Source organism: Callorhinus ursinus, unplaced genomic scaffold, assembly GCF_003265705.2.
Source record: "Callorhinus ursinus isolate GAN/ISIS: 27379988/994484 unplaced genomic scaffold, GSC_fseal_2.0 scaffold35, whole genome shotgun sequence".
Lineage (NCBI taxonomy): Eukaryota > Metazoa > Chordata > Mammalia > Carnivora > Otariidae > Callorhinus > Callorhinus ursinus.
Window position 1 is genome coordinate 15,326,292 of NW_027397097.1, and position 22,468 is coordinate 15,348,759.

The 22,468-nt window shown below is 38.9% G+C and overlaps 1 protein-coding gene, 1 long non-coding RNA gene and 1 pseudogene across 6 annotated transcripts in view; 2 read left to right on the top strand and 1 right to left on the bottom strand.

Annotated features, from left to right (window-relative positions):
* Positions 1 to 22,468, top strand: part of LOC141370476 (uncharacterized) — a 139,017-nt gene that overhangs the window by 4,726 nt on the left and 111,823 nt on the right. The gene's annotated exons all lie outside the window — the stretch shown is intronic.
* On the top strand, positions 1,726 to 2,645 carry LOC112840794 (small ribosomal subunit protein uS15m-like). Its single transcript, XM_025894303.2, has one exon. It carries the CDS (start codon positions 1,839 to 1,841, stop codon positions 2,616 to 2,618), a length of 780 nt encoding a protein of 259 aa, XP_025750088.1. The 5' UTR covers positions 1,726 to 1,838; the 3' UTR covers positions 2,619 to 2,645.
* Positions 13,734 to 15,185, bottom strand: LOC141370436 (eukaryotic translation initiation factor 1 pseudogene; annotated as a pseudogene).

Below are 22,468 nucleotides of genomic sequence, written 5' to 3' on the forward strand. Positions count from 1 at the left end.
TTAGGGTTAATTATAATATTTTGACATTCTGTTAGCTAAGCTGATATAAACACCTTGGCATCCCCTTCCTCCCTTACCTTTCTATTTATATCTTCTGATGCTGCCAAATGAATTAAAGATCATAACCTTTAAAAGGTCAGGATTTTTCTTTGAATGTATCTGAGTTCTCTTAGTAGAACCTCCAAGCAAATACTCTACTTCCAACTGTGGGACCCTTATTCACACTCCCAGGATACATACTCGTGATAAGAATAGGAACATATAACTTTGTTGGTGACATACCCTGTGCTAAGCACATTACATGCATTAGCTCAGTTAAACCCTAAAACAACCTCATGACCTTAAGTGGCAGAGATAACTTTGTGCTCACCAAAGTCTGTTTTCTTTACTCCACACCTAACACCTTGTATTTCCCAGCCTCCTTTGTAATTACTCGAGGTCATGTGATGGATTTCTGTCCAGTGGAATGTGAATAGAAATGATGAAAGCCATTTAAGGTTTGGCCCACAAAACCTCTAGAACATCCTACACATGCTCCATATTCTCTTTCTTTCCACACTTATCAGCTGAATGAAACTTCAAAGAATTTAGAGGAGGTCAAAACCGCCAAACTCAAAAAGCCTGGGGCCCCAAATTAATCCTTGCAGAAATGTCGTCCAAGCATGGTGAGGAACACCTGTGTTGGATTTTACTTGTTTTATTAAATTATGCCTCTGAAATTATGATGCTGTATTTTACAGTAATTAGCTTCCCTGCCTAATACACTTCTCTTCATTTTGCTGGTGAAGAGATTGAGGCTTAGGAAAAGTTAAGTAACTTGCTTAAATTTGCTCAGCTATTAGGTGGGGGGAACTAGGAATAGATCTCAGGTCTGTCTGAGTTAGAGTTGGAGTTCTCACCACTTAAGTTTCTCATGATAACTATTTTATGTACTTTTAAAAATTTCATAAAAGTTTCATATGGCAAGCGCCTGGGTGGCTCAGTCAGTTAAGCGTCTGCCTTTGGCTCAGCTCATGATCCCTGGGTCCTGGGATCTAGCCCCGCATTGAGCTCCCTGCTCAGCAGGGAGTCTGCTTCTCCCTCTCCCTCTGCCTGGCCCTCTGCCTACTTGTGATCTCTCTCTCTCTCTCTGTCAAATAAATAAATAAAATCTTTAAAAAAGGTCGGGGGGCGCCTGGGTGGCTCAGACGGTTAAGCGTCTGCCTTCGGCTCAGGTCATGATACCAGGGTCCTGGGATCGAGTCCCACATTGGGCTCCCTGCTATGTGGGGAGCCTGCTTCTCCCTCTGCCTCTGCCTCTCTCTCTCTCTCTCTGACTTTCATGAATAAATAAATAAAACATTTAAAAAAAAAGAAGGCTTTGTGGTGCTTCTTATTAAAAAAAAAAGTTTCATATGGCCTTTAATATCCACTGCTTCACCTAGCATGCTGAAAAATGAAATAATCAGGGTGACCTCCAGGTTCTCTCATATATAAGATGCTCTCTTACTTTCTTTAACTTATTCCTGCCACATTTTCCTTTCTTTTGGATATATTAATTTTATAATTTCAATATGACTTACAATGTATTTGGACCTTATATACCTGTTGAAAAATGATGTGTAGATTAGTTAAGTTTCATCCTTCCCATAAAAAGGAAGATTAACCAAACCTTGACCCTGAATCGTCATCAAAAACCGTTAATTATGAAGCAGAATAAAAATATGATACCTGAGCTGTTAAGATATCTGGGGTCCATTGGTCGAGCCTGAGCCAGCATGGCGGCGCCCATGTAACACGGTTTGTGCCGCGAAAGGGACGGCGGCCGTGGCGCCGGCCCCGCGCGGTCACAAGTCACCATGCTGAGGACGGCATGGAGGGCGCTGAGGTCGCTTCGGACCCAGGCAGTGGCCCAGGCCCCAGTCCTTGGGCTGCCGGGCGGAGCGTGTGCCAGGCCTCCCTCCCTCCAGTGGGGCCTTCCCGATCCTCGCGGTGTCATCCTCCCGGCCGTTCGCGGATATGACACCCAGAAACCACCAGTCCAGCCCAGCCAAGAAGATGACCCACCCCCTTCCACGCTGCTCAAAGACTACCAGAACATTCCTGGAATTGAGAAGTTTGACGATGTCGTGAGAAGACTCTTGTCTTTAGAAATGGCAAACCAGAAGGAGAAGCTAAAAATCAAGCAACAGCAGCTGATGAACAAGATTGTGGCAAACCCTGAGGACACCATCTCCCTGGAGGCTCGAATTGTTGCCTTGACTGTCAAGATCCGCAGTTACGAAGATCACATGCAGAAACATCGAAAGGACAAAGCCCACAAGCGCTATCTGCTGATGAGCATCGATCAGAGGAAAAAGATGCTCAAAAACCTCCGGAAGACCAACTACAGTGTCTTCGAGAAGATATGCAAGGAGCTGGGGATTGAGTACATCTCTCCCCCTCTGTACCACCGGAAAGGCCACCGACGCTGGGCAGCCAAGAAGGCCCTGTGCATTCGGGTCTTCCAGGAGGTACAAAAGCTCAAGAAGCAAAAAAGGGCCTTAAAAGCTAAAGCAGCAGCAGCCCGGAAACAGGGCCAGAAGAACCCAGAGAGCCCTTCCAAAACTGGACCAGAGGCAGTCAAAGAAAACCAATAAATTTTATTTGAGTTCTGTCAAAAAAAAAAAAAAAGATATCTGGGGTCCATTCTTTGTAATCTAAAGAGGCTGAATCAAGTACAAACGTATTAGAACATGCAATATTGAACTAAAATAAGAACAAATGAACTAAAATAAAATTAATGTTAATGTTAAAATTAGGACATTGAGTTTTGGTTGATATATATCAATAACATGAAGGAGATTTAGTAATTCATTTAAGGCAATGGGGGAAGAACCGGATTTGGAGTTAGACACACTTAGGTTCAAAACTCTGGACAAATTATTCAGTTTCCTCATGTATAAAACAGGGATAATGGTACCTATTTTAAAGATTTCTTATCAGGATTAAAATAATGTACATAAAAAACTAATACAATGTTTGACATACAATAAATGTTGTCACTCAATAAATAAAATCATTCAACATTTATTCAGAATTCACTATGGGCAAAGCACTCTGCTAGATTCCCAGGATACAGAGTTCACTTAGACAAAATATTAACAGAATGTATTAAGTAATGTGATAGAGATATACATAGAGTACCATAAGAAAGGGGAAAAAGGACATCTAGTTCTTCCTGGAGGGATCAATGAAGATTTCTCAGGGGCGGAGTCTTAAAGGATGATTAGGAATTGTGAGGGAATCAATTGTGAGGAATTGTGTGAGAAGTTATTCTAGGCAGAGGAAAATCGCATATGCAAAAAAAAGAAGTCCTTTGAGGACTGCAAATAGTTTGTTGCTCTTGTTGTTTTTAAGTAGGCTCCACACCCAGCAGGGAGCCCAGTGCAGGGCTTGAACTCACAACCCAGAGATCAAGACCTGAGCTGAGATCAAGAGTTGGACTGGATGCTTAACTGACTGAGCTACCCAGACACCCCGACTGCAAATACAATACAACTGCAACTAGTTTTATGGTACGTGTGAGGTTTTTATTTATTCATTCGATCAGCAAGTAATTATTGAGCACCTATATATGCAGATAGTGTACTAGGTCCTGAAAACACATCAGTGAACCAAACAGAAAAGTCTTCTGCCTTCTGGAATAGTACATACGTTCAAGAGGGCATATAATAAACAGATAAATATGAAACAAATACGGGGAGTGAAGAGTGCTATGAAAAAAATTTAAGCAGGATAAAAGAATCAAGAATGACAGAGGACTTTAAATTGGATGACAAGGGAAAGTTTTTCTAAGGAGATGACATGTGACTTGAGTGGATTGTGGGAGTCAGCAAGGCAAATATTGGGGAGAATATCATTTTGCAGAAAAGGAACAATAAGTACAATGGCTCTCAGGCAGGAACAAGATTAACTTGTTTGCAGAACAGCAGAGCCAATGTAGCCAGAGAAAGAGTGAAGAAGAGAAAGAGAACTAGGAGATGAGCTCAGAGATGTGGCCAGATCATGAGGGGCATGTTGAAGACTCTGGATGATATCTAGAGGTGGATGTACCATGAGAATGGACAGCTAGCCCTAGATCTTTGGATCAAGCTGATGACTGCATGAAGTAGGCTGTTTCCCACCAACACCACTGGAACAAGAATCCACTAATTGCCATGTTCTTCTACATATGCATATCCCCTTGGCTTTCATCTTTATCCTTTTGGCTATTTTCTTTCCCCTCTTCTGGATCAAGGTCCTAGATTATTGATGGACACACTTTTCCCTTACTAAATACATAATATTCCCAAGACCTGTGTCCTTGAAAATTATTGGACACAGGACTAATTCTTCATTCACTGGTAAGGTTGAACAAACCCTACCCAAATTAAAGGAAAAAAGAAACTTGATTATATAAGGATGATTATGTTACATGTCCAGCTATTTTTTTTATTTCCAGTATAGTTAATGTACAGTGTTATATTAGTTTCAGGTGTAACAATATAGTGATACAACAATTCTGTGTCCATTGTCCAGTTTTTAAAATCTAGGATGTAGTTTTGAAATGCCTTGGAAACTCCCATCATTTTTGTCTTAGTGTCTGTATGCATTGCAGTTACCAGATATATGATCTTTTGAGTCTTAAACGCTGCTGCACAGCCACTGCTACACTAGATGATTTACAAATGATTACCGAACAAAAAAGAACAAGAAGGCCTGATACTTATAAAGGTTAATAAGACTGTCATGAAAATCTCAATACATAACTGCGACTTATTAAATAGCCGTGCAGATCTGAATTGATTATGTTCCCAGAAAAATAAGTCTTTCTTCCAGCTTAGGCTAAAGAATGACCAAAAGACAGGCGGGGGGCGGGGGAATGAGAAATGAAGCAAAAAGTAAAATGATCAACTGTACTATTGATACGCAACGCAAACAATTCAAGCTCTTACTGTTCTAACACCATCTTTAGACTCATATGTTACAAGACCACAAACTATTTAACTGTAACTCTGCGCAGACTCATATGTTCTAGTGATTCACTTAGTTTACAAATTCTTACGAAATCCCTGCCCATGCTAATAACATCCAATATAAAGGCACCCAATGATTAATACCACTCCCCTCCCAAATCCTTTAAGTATCTTTCCCTTACTACCCCATTTTGAGACATTACTGAGACTGTGTTACTGGGATGCTTCCCCTTATCAGCAACTTTAACAAATCCAGATTTTTATGATTAATAGGTTTTCAGTAGTGCTATGTTTCAGTCTGTCTTTGGGTGAGCTTGTGCCCATGGATTGTGAAATTTACCAGTGCTTCTCAGTTGTTGTTGTCGTATTTTACTGAAGTGTAGTTAGCACATAATGTTACATTAGTTACTATGTACTATATGTACAACATAGTGCTTCTACAACTCTCTTTTTATGCTATGCCAGCCACAAGTGTAGCTACCGTCCTACCATCTGTCACCACACCACGCTGTTACATTACCTTTGACTATATTCCCTATGCTGTCCCTTTCATCCCTGTGACTTATACATCCCATCACTGGAAATCCTGTACCTCCCATTCCCCTTCACCCATCTTGCCCATCCCCCCACCTCCTCCCCTCTGGCAGCCACCAGTTTGTTCTCTGTATTTAGAGAGGGTCTTTCTTCTTTTGTTTGTTTGTTCATTTGTTTTGTTTTTTAGATTCCACATGTAAGTGAAATCATATGGTATTTGTCTTTCTCCTTTTGACTTATTAGCGTAATACCCTCTAGGTCCATCCATGTCATCACAAATGGCATGATTTCATTCTTTTTTATGTCTGACTAATATTTTATTGTGTATATATACCATGTCTTCTTTATTCATCTGTCATTGGACACTTTGGTTGTTTCAATATTTTGGCTATTGTAAATGATGCTGCAGTAAACTTAGGAGTGCATATATTTTTTTGAATTAGTATATTCACTTTTTACCCAGTATTGAAATTATTGGATTGTGTGGTATTTCTATTTTTAATTTTTTGAGGAACCTCCACTCTGTCTCCCACAGTGGCTGCACCAGCTTGCATTCCCACCAACAGTGCACAAGCGTTCCCTTTTCTCTACATCCTAACACTGGTTATTCTTGTCTTTTTTATACTAGCCATTCCCTGCAAATGATATCTTGTGGTTTTGATTTGTATTTCCCTGATGATTAGTAATGTCGAGCATCTTTTCATGTGTCTAGCCATCTGTATGTATGTCTTCTTTGCAAAAATGACTTTTCAGGTCCTCTGCCCATTTTTAAATCAGATTATTTGGTTTTTTGGTGTTAAATTGTATAAATTCTTTATATATTAGATTTTAATCCCTTATCAGATATATCATTTGCAAATATCTTTTCCCATTTAGTAGGTTGCTTCTTAGTTTTGTTTTTTTTGGGGGGGGGGTTGTTGTTGTTGTTTTTCTTGCTTAGGTGGGACAGGGTAGACAGAGGGGGCTGAGTTGTCTTTTTTTTTCTCCCAAGTAGTTTAGCCTCTGATAAAATTGCAGCAGATTAGACTCTGGTCCTGAGGGTAGTCCTTGTTAAGAAGAACAGAATGCTCTAGCATATATTGAAAGGGTTCCTTTCCCCTCCTCCTGCTAGAAACACCAAGGGAATTTTCTCTGGTATTCACTAAGATGTCATGGTAGAGCTCCCACAGGTAGAACTAACAAAAGTCTGGGAACCTCCCCATACCTTGTCAACATTGAGCCTCCAGCAATTTTGTCAATTACAGTTTAGGTTTCCACACCCTGGGACTGGTTCCTGTGGTGGTTTCTGCTTGTGGGCTCTGCCCTTGTAAGTTGTGATTCTCTGTTTACCTGTCTGTCTCGCCAGTTTGGGGGGGGGGGGAAGCAATGATTTGTCCTGTAACCTCACTTTTCAGACAGATCTAAAAAGAGTTGATTTTTCAGTTTGCCCAGCTTTCTACTTGTTGTTACATTGAAGTGGTGCTATGGGACAAGAAACCAGAAGACTGGACATACTGCTTTGGGGTGCTCAGGAGACACCCAAATGGAGCTATCCAGTATACCAAAGGATATTAATATGGCTTTCGGTAAGCTAGAGGTACAGATCCAAACAATATGAGTGTTTAAGTAGTTGACAAATCATGGAGTATATGAAGTTAACCTGGGAGTAAGCTCCTAAGACTGAGACAGAATCCTGGGGAATTCTACCATTAAAGAGGCAGCATACAATTTTGAAAGAGCACTGAAGATATAGTCACTCTCTGATAAAATTAAGTTTTCACAGATACCTTGTTATTGTTCATATAAATTTATCAAAGTTCATTACCTTTTATTCTTTTACGCCCACACCTCCCACACCCCAATTAACTAAAGCAATTATATTACATAATCTGCTCATCCTGGGGCAATAGTTAACATGGAGACTTTTCAAAAGTAGAATAAAATATTTCAAACTATTTTTTAAATAAGGTTTTATAGAGTGTTCTATAAATCTTCTGTTTAAAATCTCACTTTAAAGCAAAGATATTTTATTCCAATTGGCAGTCCAGAGGAAGTTTTGAGTACCAAATTCTAAACCTCCAAAAGTAGGATTAAAATCTTAGACACTGAAACATTCCAGGAACCAGTTGCATTTCTGCATGCTACAGTAAAATGAAGGCAGGAGGGACACATCTGCCAAACTTTATATTATAATTAAATCACTTTGTACTGACATAGCTTTATTTTAGAGGAGAATGTTTGTGGGGATTTTTAATCAGATAAAAATAGGGCTGCTGTTTTCTCTATACCAATTAACATAGTTGACATTTAGCCAGATCTGCCCTGGACACAGCAGGGGATGTACAGTTTGTCCTGATTCTGTGGGAAATGAAAAATGCAGTACTTGGCACAAGAAAAAATATGTGAACCCAAAAAATGTTGTCAAATATAGCAAGTCAAATTAAGAAAATTGATTTACTGAAGGGCAGTCTATGCTTTCTAGAAAACAAAGGAGAAAGGAAGACTCTCTGGACGACTCAAAAACATGATGGACCTTGAGTTTAACATAAATACTATATGCTAATGAATAAGCATATTTGGTTAGAGACATTTTTCTACAACTCAGTTAAATATGCAGTATTTCTTACTGCATGAGTTGAAGAAAGAAACTGCTAGTTGCTCATACACAGCATATAAAGTTGAAGAAAGAAACTGCTAGTGGCTCATACACAGCATATAAAGACATGTTAAAAAATTTTGCACAGTAAGTCTGCTTAGATGACATCTAATCAAATTCTTTCATTTATGGATGAGGAAAATTGGTCCCAGGGATGTTAAATTACTTTCATAAAATAACACTGATACATTGCCCTCACAGATCCTTTGGTTCTCAAAAACTTTATGGGAACATCACAGCTATTGTAACATTTCAAATAACCAGAGTGCTTGAAGAATAGTTTATTCTAGTTCATTGAAACTTATGATTAACTAATGATGTGAAAGAAAAGTGGTTTTTATTTATAATTTCTTAAAAATTGATCTAAGGTATTTTACCTCATAGTTCCACCTTTATAAGTAGTAGGTTGAAACCAGAAAATGGCTGATATTGGATAATCACTCACAAAAACAGCGAATTTCATATGGCTCAGGCTAAAATATGAAAGTAAACTGAACTGAATATTTTAATAACTTGTAATAACTCAAGTTCATCACTGTGAAGAGCATTTTATATAGTTAAGTGTTATGGCTTCAAATATACATGGTTCAGGTAACTGTGTAGAAAATATTCTGGCTCCCTATATACCTTGAAAAATTTGTGACCTGTGCTAGCCAGCTTCCAAGATGGACTTCAGTGATCCTCACCTCCTGGTTTTTGTGCCCTTGTATAATCCCCTTTCACAATGAATAAGAATGACCTGTATAACCAATAGACCATTGGGGAAATGATGGTGTGTGACTTCTCAGGCTAAATCATAAAAATATTGAAGCTTCCACTTTACTCTCTCTTGCTCTCTCACACTGACAGAAGTCAGCCACCATGTTATGAGAACACTCAAATTCCAATAGAGAAGTCCATGTTGCAAAGAACTTAGGCCTTTTGCCACCAGCCTGCATTAACTTGCCAGCTTTGTGAGTGGGCCATCTTGGAAGCAGATCCTCTGTCTGGCACCACAACCAAGCCTTCAGAAGCCCTGACCAACATCTTGATTGCAACCTCAGGAGAGACCTTGAGCCAGAACTACCCAGCTAATCTGTTCCCAAATTCCTGACCCACAGAAACTGCATGAGATGTTGTTTTAAAACATCTCTACATTGGGGCGCCTGGGTGGCTCAGTCAGTTGAGCATCTGCCTTCTACTCGGGTCCTGGGATCTAGTTCCATGTTGGGCTCCCTGCTCAGTGGGGAGCCTGCTTCTCCCTCTGCCTGCCACTCTCCCTGCTTGTGCTCTCTCTCGCACTCTCTCTCTTTTTTTTTTTTTTAAAGATTTTATTTACTTATTTGACAGAGAGAGACACAGCGAGAGAGGGAACACAAGCAGGGGGTGTGGGAGAGGGAGAAGCAGGCTTCCCACTGAGCAGGGAGCCCTATGTGGGACTCGATCCCAGGACACTGGGATCATGACCTGAGCTGAAGGCAGATGCTTAATGAGTGAGCCACCCAGATGCCCCTCTCTCTCAAATAAATAAAATCTTTTTAAAAATTAAAAAAAAAGCCTCTACATTTTGGGATAATAGATAACTAATACAGGGCTTTTAAAAAATATATGTGCCCTATGTATTAGTTTTCCTAGGGCTGCCGTAACAAAGTACTACAAATCTGGTGGCTTGAAACAATAGGAATTTTTTTTTCTCACAGTTCTGGAGACCAGGAGTCTGAAGTCAAGGTGTTGGCAGGGCTGTACTCCCTCCAAAGGCTCTAAGGGAGAATCCTCCCTTGCCTCTTTCAGTTTCTGGTGGCTCCAAGTGTTCTTTAGCTTATGACTGCATAACTCCATTCTCTACCTCCATTTTCACATGACCTTTTCTTTTCTATGTGTCTGTCCTTTGTGTGTCTCTTACAAGGACACTTATCTGGACTTAGAACCTACGCAGATAGTCACGAATGATCTCATGTCTGGATTTTTAATACAATTACATCTGCAAAGAGGTTTTTTCCAAATAAGGTCACATTCATAGGTTCCAGGATATGGACTTATCTTTTTGGGGGGTCACCACTCATTCTACTACACACTATACAAGTTTATGTATAGTCTAAATATATAATTTACTTAGGTCGCCTTAAAGAGTCATGAAGGCAAAATAATGATAAGATGATAATAATAGTGATAATAAAAGACTTGGTTAATTGAGTGCTCCAGTGGACGGGTTTGATTACTCAAAGCTGCATCATATCATCTTTTTTATGAACAGGAATCGGGAGTCCTGGGATCTGGCCTCCACTGGTTGTATGGTCTTGGCAAGAAACTTCACTTCCATGACCTTTTCTAGGGGGAAGATCCTTTCCCTTAGCCTCTGTCTATGTGCAGACACATCTACTAGAGTAACACATCTGGCCTCTCTTTGCCTCCATACTCTCTAGAGACTTCAGGAAAAAGAAATGAATGTGCTTGGCCAGGGCCAGGACTATTGTGAGGTCAGAGAGGAAACTGGGGCACAAAATTTAAGAAGGCCCCCACTCTCAGGGTCATGAGGCAGACATATTCCAGGGAGTATATTATGGGCCTCATTTCAGTGCCACTCTATGAAGCCCTCCCTGCCAGATGATTCAAAATCACATTAGTCATTCTCTACTTTGATGCTCCATAATAGTTGTTTGTACCCCACAGTTCACAGTTTTTACGATCTATTCTTTAATTGTTCCAAGTATACATCGTTTATCTCTTCAATTAGATTGTAAACACCCTCCTCTCCAATGTTGTCTAACCATGTTGGGGCACATTACGTGAGCATCACTACACATTTATTGACTGACCAAATTAGTAGAAACACTTCTTCAAGAAAACCTATTTAACATGCTTTTCCTCCTTGAAGATAATTTTGTCTCAGAAATCATTCTTTATTTTAGAACATAGTACATTTTCCAGGTGGACTATTTTCCCCACGGAAATCATGTAGTACTTAAAACACCTAAATCCATCATGTAGTCTTCTTCAAGTTATTCATATTTCAGAAATGTGCTCAATTTTTTGGTATTAATTTGCTTTCCTAGGTTCTTAATTTGTGAGTCTATTTGTGAGGATACTGATCTAATTATGTTAATTTTACCAGTTAGGCCAAAAAGAGCTTGCTTTGGCAACTGTGTGTAAACTCTGCCAGAAAGTCCCACCCCTAACATTGTGGAGGTGGAACCAGGCCATACACGGAGGCCCCCGTATCATGTGTCTACATATTTAAAAGTTACATATCAAGGGGCGCCTGGTGGCTCAGTCGTTAAGTGTCTGCCTTCGGCTCAGGTCATGATCCCAGAGTCCTGGGATCGAGCCCTGCATCGGGCTCCCTGCTTGGTGGGAAGCTGCTTCTCCCTCTCCCACTCCCCCTGCTTGTGTTCCTGCTCTCGCCATCTCTCTCTCTGTCAAATAAATGAATAAAATCTTAAAAAAAAAAAGTTCCATATCAAGCTCTCAAACTTTTGGTGAAAAAGTACATCCTATCCTTCTACCTTGACAGATATTTTTTTCTTTTCTGATTTTCACTTTCATATTTTCTATTTCTGCCTTGGCCTTAACTTGTACTCATTCTTAATGCTCTAAAAGATTAAAAAACAAATGTAATTACATTCAAAGTATTCAAATTGTGAATATATTTTCCACCAAAAAATGAAAGGAAATATAACAAACTGAAAAATTACAATTATTTTTGGGTGAAGGTGGTCAGAAGTACAAACTTCTAGTTGTAAGATAGGTAAGTTCTGGGGATATCATATACAGCATGGTGACTATAGTTAATAATACTGTATTGTATATTTTGAAAGTTACTAAGAGAGTAGATCTTAAAAGTTCTCATCACAAGAGAAATAAATTTGTAACTATGTGAGGTAATGGATGCTAACTAAATTCATTGTGGTAATCATTTCACAGTATGTCTATATATCAAACCATTATGTTGTATACCTTAAACGCAGGCAATGTTATATACCAATTATATCTCAATAAAACTGGAATAAAATTATTTTATGTTTAAAAATGGCTTCTCTAAAGAGTTCAAAATTGAATTCTTAAATTCAATTCTTAAAATTGAAAAGGAAAAAAATTATAATTATTGAATATCAAAATTTTAACCCAAAATTATAGAAAAAATTTAAAATTTATTTGCATCTATTTAAATTTTTTTAAATATTTTATTTATTTATTTTAGAGAGAATGCAAACAGAGGGGAAGGGGCAGAGGGAGAAGAGGAGAGAAAGAATCTCAAGCCAACTCCTCTCTGAGCACAGAGCTTGACGCAGGGCTCAATCTCACAACCCTGAGATCATGACCTGAGCTGAAATCAAGAATCAGATGCTTAACTGACTGAGCCACCCAGGCACCCCTCTACTTAAATATTTTAATAAAATTAAAACTATTCTTGATTCTTGCGTTGACTGTCTAGTGGCCAATGGGAAGAACTGATATCATGCTTCATGCATATTATGTCTAGCCTACATATGCACACATTCAAGAGCAATATGAAATATTTTATATTGCAGAATGTCCCTAAGCAATCACATTTAATTACTGCAAATAATATACTAACTCATGAGTACTTCTGGAAACACAAAATATGAAGAAAAGCAAGAAAATAGATGCTGGATACAATGAAAAATGATACTGCACTATGTAAAAATCTCTTGCACTCATGCTCTCTAACAGGAAGGAAATGAAAAATTATTCTTTTCTCCTCTCTAGCTGCTTCTGCTATTCAAATCCACCCAAAGAGCTGGTGTTCATCTCCAAATGTGGTGGCAGTACAATCCATAAGACTTCACAGCATTTAGACACGGTTGCTTTTCCACTCAAGGACATAGGACAAGAGATGTAAAGAAGCATTTCCCTGAGGTCTGAATGCGGTTAAGCATGAAACTGGATGTTTAAGGACACATGTGCCAGTGCCGAGCACCAGATCTCAAGTGCCAGAAGTGCCCATATGCTATTTAATAGATTGATTTTTTGTGTTTCTGATATGTGGGGCCTCCTAAAACACGGGGCTTAAGGCAGGGCCGTCTTGCCTGGGTGGCAGGGTTGGTTGTACTACTGTGCCAAAAGTCAGTCACTAAATGTCAGAAAGTTCTTTCTGGTCCCACGTAGGATTCATGGGTTAAAGAATTAAGTTATTTTTAGTGACACAGTATATAGATTCTGGAGACATAGTGATTGGGTTCACATCCCAACTTTGCTACTTAGTTGTAAGTCCCCTTGGGCAAGTTATGTAACCTTTCTATGCCTTGGTTTAAAAAACACCCATCTCACTGAGTAAAGTGAGTGAATATACAGGTGAGAGAATATATACGTCAAAAAATGTAAAGTAGGGGCACCTGGGTGGCTCAGTCGGTTAAGCATCTCTCTTGGGCTCAGGTCATGATCTCAGGGTCCTGGGATCGAACCCCGCATCAGGCTCCCCACTCAGCAGGGAGTCTGCATGCCCCTCTCCCTCTGCCCCTCTCCCCACTTGTGCTCTATTTCTCACGTGCTCTCTCTCTCAAATAAATAAATAAATAAAGATCTTTTTTAAAAAATGTAAGGTAAATATAAAAGATATTTTTGCAATATAAAACAACTCATATTTTTTTTTTTTGGCTCTTTTCAGTTTATTGCAGGAAGGAGTTACACTAGTCCAAGTTAAAAGCAGACCCCAAATGGTTACATTATACAAGCTGTGAGGTTTTTAAACTTGTGACAAGGGACAGAAGGAAAATTCTACTCATTGCAAGGAAATCCTCACTTAAGCTTCAATGAACCAAAAGCACTTAAAACCCATGAACCTTCAGCTGGTCGTCCTTAGCCAGTCCAATCTCTACCAGGAACTGGCATATGTTCTTGCACTGGTCACCCTGTAGCTGAATTACTTCTCCATATTCTGGATGCTCAATTACAGTACCATTGCAGGCAAATTTCTTCTTAAACACCTTCACTAGTTTCTTTTTATCGTAATCATCAGCGATCCCTTGGACAGTAGTAAGGGTCTTCCTGCCGTTTCTCTGTTGAATTCTTATATGGATATAATCCTCAGTGCCAGCAGGAAGCAGATCATCACCCTTACTTGCATCAGCAAAGGGGTCCAAAGAGTGGAGGTTCTGGATAACGGACGTACGATACGATTCCTTTTCCTCAGTGGAAACGGCCTGCGGAAGGCGGTGGCCAGGCCGGAGAAGGCGGGGGGTGGGGGACGGAGCGTCGGGAACCGAGGGGGCTTAATTAAGGGGGAGGCTGCTGAGTCCTCGGCGGCAGCTCAGTGACTGGGGCCTATAAAACAACTCATATTACTCTTAAATGTGTGCATATGTTGGCTCGACAAAGATATATATATCTTTATCTATATATAAAATTATGTGCATCCTTCAAAGCATTTTGTAGAACCAATTCACTCTTGGAAATAGTGTAATAATTAATAATAATTATAATAATTACAACCAGCTTTTGAGTATCTTTTATGGCCAAGCACAACATTTACATTTTATCATTTAATCTTCAGAACAATCCTGAGACATCCTCCGTTTTCAGAGGAAGAAACTGAAATTAAGAAAGATTAAGTGATCTGCTCAAGGGCACAGGTAATAAGTGACAGGACTGAACTTCAAGTGGATGTTTTCTGAGTGCTAAACCTAAGCTCTTTTCATTTTGTTCTTGACGGACCACCCATGTCTCTTAATCCCAAATTCTTAATTCTAAGATCATAGAGTACAATGGTACTGTTATTGTAAGGATGAAAATTACAAATAACTTGCCACCACCAAACTTTGAGCTCTTTAAGGACACAGGTTGTATTATTCAGCTCAGCATAATGCCTGGAACATTGTAAACATTCAATAAATGTTTTTCAAACCAATAATGATTAATCTGGAGCCAAAAACAGGCTAGGGAAGTTAATATAATATCTTGTTAATCAACTGTAAAATAGATTCACTGAGACAACTACAGTACTCCCTCTACTTCATGTAACAAAATTTTATATGATTAACTAATATTTTTTAAAGTTTAGTCATCTCAATACCCTTAGATCTTATTTTGACATTTTTAACCATGGCATCTGGTTGACTCTTCCATGAATCTTTTTGAAATGAAGACTCAGTTTATTCAAATTTATCTGGCTTCCACTATTATTCCCATGGTCCTTGCCAGAAAACAAATTACGGAATGTTTGAAGATGTTTTCCTTGTTTAGATTTTAACTCATGGGGCTTTTTTTCTCAGAAAATTCTCATGGGACACACAGGTTCATACCAGCCTGAAATATGGTTATTTGGCCCGTCTACCATTTTCAATAACATTTAAATTTAGGTTGCATATTTAGGGATATGACGGTGATGCTATAGAGTTTTATCCTGAGTTTCAGTTCTTTTGGAGTTCCACAAGGAGCAACCTGCATCTAGTACGGAACCACATTTTAAGATGCATTTCCCAGCAAATTGTAGGGGGAAAATATGAACTCCATCAGGTTCACCTCTCTTGTACCAGATGAGAAGCATCAGCTATTTATTTACACTTTAGTCCAGATTGGGAGGATAATGGGATTTCAGGCAAACTCATATAACCTAAGCCCAAGTGGTTGGCAGTCGTGGTAGAGAAAGAAGACTTATGTCAGACACATCCCAAATATCCATTCCCTCATCCTTGCTTGGTGAAGGAACCTTGATTTTAGCTCAGTTTATAGCCACCCTGAAAGAAAACCCAAAACAAAAAACCTTCCCTTGTGGTTGCTTATGTCCATGTGATTAAATTCTGTCTGGTGAGATGTTAGCAGGATTGTCCTTTGAGATCTCCTTAAGGGTAGATCATGCGGCCTTCTTCATCTCTATCTTCTTCATTTGGGCTGAAAATCAAATGTGATGGCTGAAGCTCCAGCAGTAATTCTGGGCCACTAGGTAGAAGCCACTTACTGAGGGTAGGAGAGTAACAAGGTAAAAGAGAGTCTATGTCCTTGATGATTATAAATCTACCTTACCAACCCTGGACTGTTTACTTCCAGACTTCACTTATGAAAGACAGAAATGAATTTATATCTCATTTAAGCCACTGTTAATTGTAGCTTTCGGTGTTTCTCACTTCTACCTCATCCCAACAGAGAGGATCTATTAAAGTCCTCATAAGTTGTTCTCTCTTGGGCAAAGTAAAGAGAAGGATCTGACCTTATCTCCATGACCATCTTCTTTTTCTACTCCCAACACCAAATATGATTCTATTTCCATCTGACCTGTCGGAGCCAAAGGCACCTAAACAACTTCTATAAGAAAAGGGAACTTGTTAATTAACCCTAGCATGTGAATACAGTAGCAGTTTCTCAGATAATAGCCTATGTTCTCCAAGATGGCCTAATTAAATACACTGGGTTTTGTTCTGTGAAATTGGTTTAAATGATTCTCCTGCACTTTATACAGTTCATTAATTATATACTTTTAAGGGCTCTAAACCCTTTTCCTAGAGTACCAAGAAAAGTAAAGTAGCCAAATGTGACTTTTAACCTCAAACTTCAAGCTGCTTTATCTATTACACTGAAAAGTACTGCATAGCTGTTTTCCCAGAAAGCCTAGGTTTTTTTTTTAATCTTCCCTCATTTTTATAGTCTAATCTCTAACATATTTCAATCTATTGTTATATATTGAGTCCTGTGTTATAAGGTTTAAATTCATTTCCTTTTAAGTTTTCCTTTTACCCTTGAAAAGATACTTTACATTTTAATAGTGAATAATTATTAGTGAGGTAAGAGTAGAGGATGGGAGGAGAAAAGAAAATGAAAGAAAAAATTAGACTTTAACACAGAAGAAAATTTATCTAGGTGCACATTAAACTTTTGGCTAGGTCAGTTCTTATGGAATACCAAAAGATTTTTTACCAGCAGGATCAAAGGCTTGACAAAACCAAAAGGCAGGTTTCCTTATGATCTAATAAGATAATTTTGTCTTCATAATTAGCAAATTGATGTTACTAAAATAACACATGGAAAAGTATGCTCAGATGTTCCCCCAATGGGAACAATGTGCATGATTCAGACGGTGAGCAATGACAGCATAGGACGACTTTGGGGAAATGCACACAATTGCCAAATCATATCCTCAGGCACCAGACTGTGTGAGTCCTCTACCCACTACCAATTCCTGTCTCTAAGATATGTTGACACATTTATTTGTCATGTGTCTTTCTTCAGTCTGCCTGGTGGTAGAATTCTTTAGTCTGCATGGTGGTGTAATACTGAGGTGGTGTAAGTACTGAGTTCAAGGTCAGAAGACTTGAGCTGTAGGCCAGGCTCTCACAGTTATGGGCTTATGCATGCCACTTGACCTTCCCCAGTGTCGATTTCCTCATCTGTAAATTAGGGTTAATAATACCTGTACTGCTTGTCTCCCGAGTCTGTTGTCAAAATCAAATGACATATATGTATTATGTTTTGTAAACTATAAAAATTAAGCATTCTCCTACTGCATGTTTTTCTACCTATACCTTCTACTTATGATATTTCTTTTACTGAAAATTTTTTTTGAAAATTAAGAGCCAATCTGGATCTTCTGGTGGCCTCTCTCAAGAGCAAATCCCTTGTCCTCTTGAGCCTCTCTATCTGTAAATGAGAGGTTGAACTAGATTGATAGGTCAAAATGTTATTTAGCAGGAGAACATTTTTTTAAATAAACTTATTCAGAAGATCAGCATGTAAAATGAACAAAAGCACGTTTGCTCTTAGTTGAGATGGTTGAAGCTGGAATGAGAATTCAGAGTCTTGCCTAATTAGACATCCACCAAAACACACACACTCTACCCCACTCAGGCAGCCCCTGAGGTCCCTTACAACAAGCCTTAGATCCTCCCATTCTAACCTTCTGTAATATTGATGTTATGATCCCAGTCCTATGTTTTATGATTCTTCAAGCAAAAGTGACTCTACTGTAAAGGATTAGAGCAAAGCTGGAGGATGGTATGGATGGAGAGATGCCCAGACATCTGAACTCTTGTTAGCTGACCAACAAATTTGTTGAAATGCAGCCAAGTCAGTCTAATCATGTGAGTACCAAACTCCTTGAGATGGAAGATGTCTTTAAGAAGCTATGTGAAATATCTCAACAGTGCTCATGGAGCAGAGAACTCTGCTGAAACTATAAAAGTAAATATTGAATGGACAATTCTCCAATTTGTTCTCCACTAAATATACAGCAACGCTGCAGTCTCTTTGACACTGTTTTCAGTAAGAATGACTCAGAGATGAAGAAGCCACTTGTAACAAAGCTACTAATGCAATGCCGTTTCTCAATGCCCCCAAATAAGTGAGATTGCATATGGAGGTTGGCTTCAGTATACACAGATCGTATAATCACAGAATGTCCGACCTGGAAATAATGTTAGAGAACAACCAGTCTATTTTACAAATGACAGATGTGAAATCCAGAAAGACTGCTCAAGTTTAGGAATTCATTCAAGCTTCATTAAGTAAACATTAGCTGAGTACTAACCATGTGCCAGGTGGTGTGGATAGGAAGACAAATAAAACATGATCTCTGTCCAAGTAGTGGGAGAAGTCAAACAAATAAATCCACAACTGTAGTTGGATTGTTGCAGAACCAGGACCCAAAACTCTGTGTCCAAGTTGTTAAGCCACAGAACTCACACCGCCTCTCAGAAACCATCTCACACTGCCTCTCAAAAACCATGAGAAATTAGTAGTTAGGAAGTATGACCAAACTGATCCAAAGATATATTAATGTCAACTAAGCCTAGGTCTTTGGAGTGCACAAGTACTTTGGAGTGCACACAAGGATAGAGCCCTCTACCCTTGTGTGAAAGAAAATACTTGTAAGGACTTCCTAGAACAGAAATCATGAATGGAAAAGTCCTGCAAACTAAGCATACGTAGCATGGCCTTTACTCCAACTTTTGAAGAAGTTGCCATGAAGGTCAAAGTCATGAAAAATTCCATTAGCTGCTAGCATACTTTTCAACCTATTAAGCAAGAAAAGGAGATTTTAGTTAGCTGTCTTCATGCACTTATTATTTTTCTTTAGCATATAAAATACTGAAGAAATATATAAGATTTCAAAGATCTGTGCCATCATCCAGAAAGAAAAACAAAAACAGAAACAAACAAAAAACTGGCCATACCTTACAAAATCTCATTTCTTCATTCTTAGTAAGATTCTAACAAGAATTTTTTTTTTAAAGATTTCATTTATTTATTTGACAGAGACAGAGATAGCGAGAGCAGGAACACAAGCAGCAGGAGTGGGAGAGGGAGAGCAGGCTTCCCGCCGAGTAGGGAGCCCGATGTGGGACTCGATCCCAGGACCCTGGGATCATGACCTGAGCCAAAGGCAGACGCTTAATGACTGAGCCACCCAGGTGCCCTCTAACAAGAATTTTTTTTTGCATTCTCGCTCATTGTCTTTTCTAAACTGCTTTGTGGTTTTCAACTACAGCAAAGTAAAATCAGCACATATGCTGAAAGAGAAAACTTTAGGGAATAATATCAATCAACCTACATTTATTTGAGAAAAGTCTAACGCTAGTAGACCTGAGGTCAGGCATCTTTACAAAGAATCCATCATCTGTCCATCCATTTATCCATTCATTCATCTAACGCGTTTATTGAGTATCTTCTACATGAATACCATGATATGAGGAACTATGTAGAATACTAAAAAAATAGAACGGTGTTTCTCAACATGTAGTTTGAGGACCCACCTGCAACACAATCATCTGGAGAAATTGCTAAAAATATAAGTTGCTAAAACCCACTAATATAGATTTTCTTTATTGGTTTAGTTTCCCGTAGCAGGCAACAAAAACCAATTCATGCTCCCTTCAACAAAGAAGGAACTGCCTGGAAGGATGTCAGGGATTCACAGAATTGACCAGAAATTGGAACTGAGGGAGCTTCAGAGGAACCACAACAAAAATCATAACACAGGAACAATGTGGTCTTCACACTGACTCTGTTACGATTTCCAGTTCTAACTTTGTTGTTGTCTCACTGCTCTCGACTGAAATTTCTGAAATAGAGTCTCCAAATGATCGTGCCTCAGGCCCAGGCTCAGGTGACACTCCCTAAAACTGTACACAAAGGGAGATTCCTCTAAAGGGAAATTAGGATGAAAATGGGAAGTGGGGTTAAAACTAACAAATGCGCCATTTGCAACGACGTGGATGGAACTGGAGGGTGTTATGCTGAGTGAAATAAGTCAATCAGAGAAAGACATGTATCATATGACCTCACTGATGTGAGGAATTCTTAATCTCAGGAACAAACTGAGGGTTTCTGGAGTGGTGGGGGGTGGGAGGGATGGGGTGGCTGGGTGATAGACATTGGGGAGGGTATGTGCTATGGTGAGTGCTGTGAATTGTGCAAGACTGTTGAATCACAGATCTGTACTTCTGAAACAAATAATGCAATATATGTTAAGAAAAAAAAAGAAGAAGAAGATAGCAGGAGGGGAAGAATGAAGGGGAGTAAGTCGGACGGGGAGACGAACCATGAGAGACGATGGACTCTGAAAAACAAACTGAGGGTTCTAGAGGGGAAGAGGGTAGGGGGATGGGTTAGCCTGGTGATGGGTATTAAAAAGGGCACATTCTGCGTGGAGCACTGGGTGTTATGCACAAACAATGAATCATGGAACACTACATCACAAACTAATGATGTAATGTATGGTGATTAACATAACAATAAAAATTTAAAGAAAAAAATAAAAATGAATGTAAAATGGAACAAAGATCTATATTTAAGGGCTAAAACTATTAAAGTTTTAGAAGCAAAAAAAAAAACAAAAAAACAAAAAACTAACAAATGCCTGGTTACCTATTAAATCAGAATCTCTGAGGGTGAGACTGGGGGCAGAGGGTTACATTTTTTAAACAAGCTCTCAGATAATTATGAAGTATTCTGAAGTCTGACAAACTCCAATGTAAAAGATAGAGTCTATACCCCAAAATAGATTTAAATCGAAGTGGAAAGCAAAGACATCTTATTTATGAAACTGAAGAATAATTCCAAGTTCCTGATCAAATGTCATCTCCCTGTGGATGTTGCCCCCATCTCTACCCCTTGCCCTCAACAGTCATCCATTCAATCAACAATGAGCATCTTTATAAAAAGGGATAGTGTGCTTATTACAATAGAAAGTAAGTATACACATATTTTTATGGAAAAAAAGAGGTGCATAAATAGCAAGTTCGGAAGACTACATATCAAAACATAAACAATGGAAAAGAAAGAATAATTCCAAAGAAAATATAAACAGATTCATGACAGTTCTATAGAATAGATGTCCTTGATATAGAAGATTGAAAATAAAGATAAATGTTACTGAAGTCCTTTATTTCAAACTCTTATGTATACTTTCTATGTTTTCCTAATCTAACTCATTGGGACTATAATTGATCATTGTTAGTGACCATGTTCAGACTTTCACATGGCTTGTAGTTTCAGACTTTTGAGAAACACTGCATGTCACATTTTCTTAAATTATAGAAATTTTCATCATTATCACTTACTGTATGTCAAATGAAGAGAAATGGTCACCAATCAGCTCCTGTAATGCAGCTAATGAAGTAATATGTTTATATTTACTCATTCCAAACAACACTTGAGGATCTTCCACATGTACAGTTTTATCCTAGGAACTATGTTGTAGGAAAAAAAATGTAGAAGGGTACTAGCTAAAGAAAAAAGATAATTTTAATAGGAAATGACTAAAGAATCATGTGAAAGCAACTTATAAACAAATACATGATGGTATAATCTAGATTCTAGACAGTCTCTAATGTCTGGTTTAACCTCCCTAAAGCATATTCATCTCAAACTAACCGGTGGATGAGAACAAAATAAACCACCAGCACTTTTTGTGTTACATTCATATGTGGTAGGCATAGATATAAAATAGAAGACTTGCAGGCAGTTCTGAAATAGAGTGTCAACCACTGTGTGGTAGCTGTGGCCCAGGGCAACCAAGAAGAGCCTGGCTCTTTTTAACAGGAAAGTGTCTACCAGTCACCACCAACTGCCATGGCCCTAGATGGTCACAGGGCTCAGAGGCAAAACTGAGAACAGTGAACCAACAGAGCAGTTAGTGGCTCTGTTCAGGAATTGGACAGTAGCTGGCTCCTAGTAGGACTCAGTAAATGTTCCTTGTAGAATTGGTCTTCATTTGGAAAGAGCTGCTGCTCTTCTTACTTCTCCAACCCTCCCCTCGACATTTCCTCCGCATCGTCTCCCTCCTCTGGGCCCCTGCCACACACAAGCAGAACACCAGAAGAGGATAGGCACCATGCACAATGTCGTCTTTGAATGAAGTATTAAATGTATAACTGGATGCCAAAGACTTAAAAAT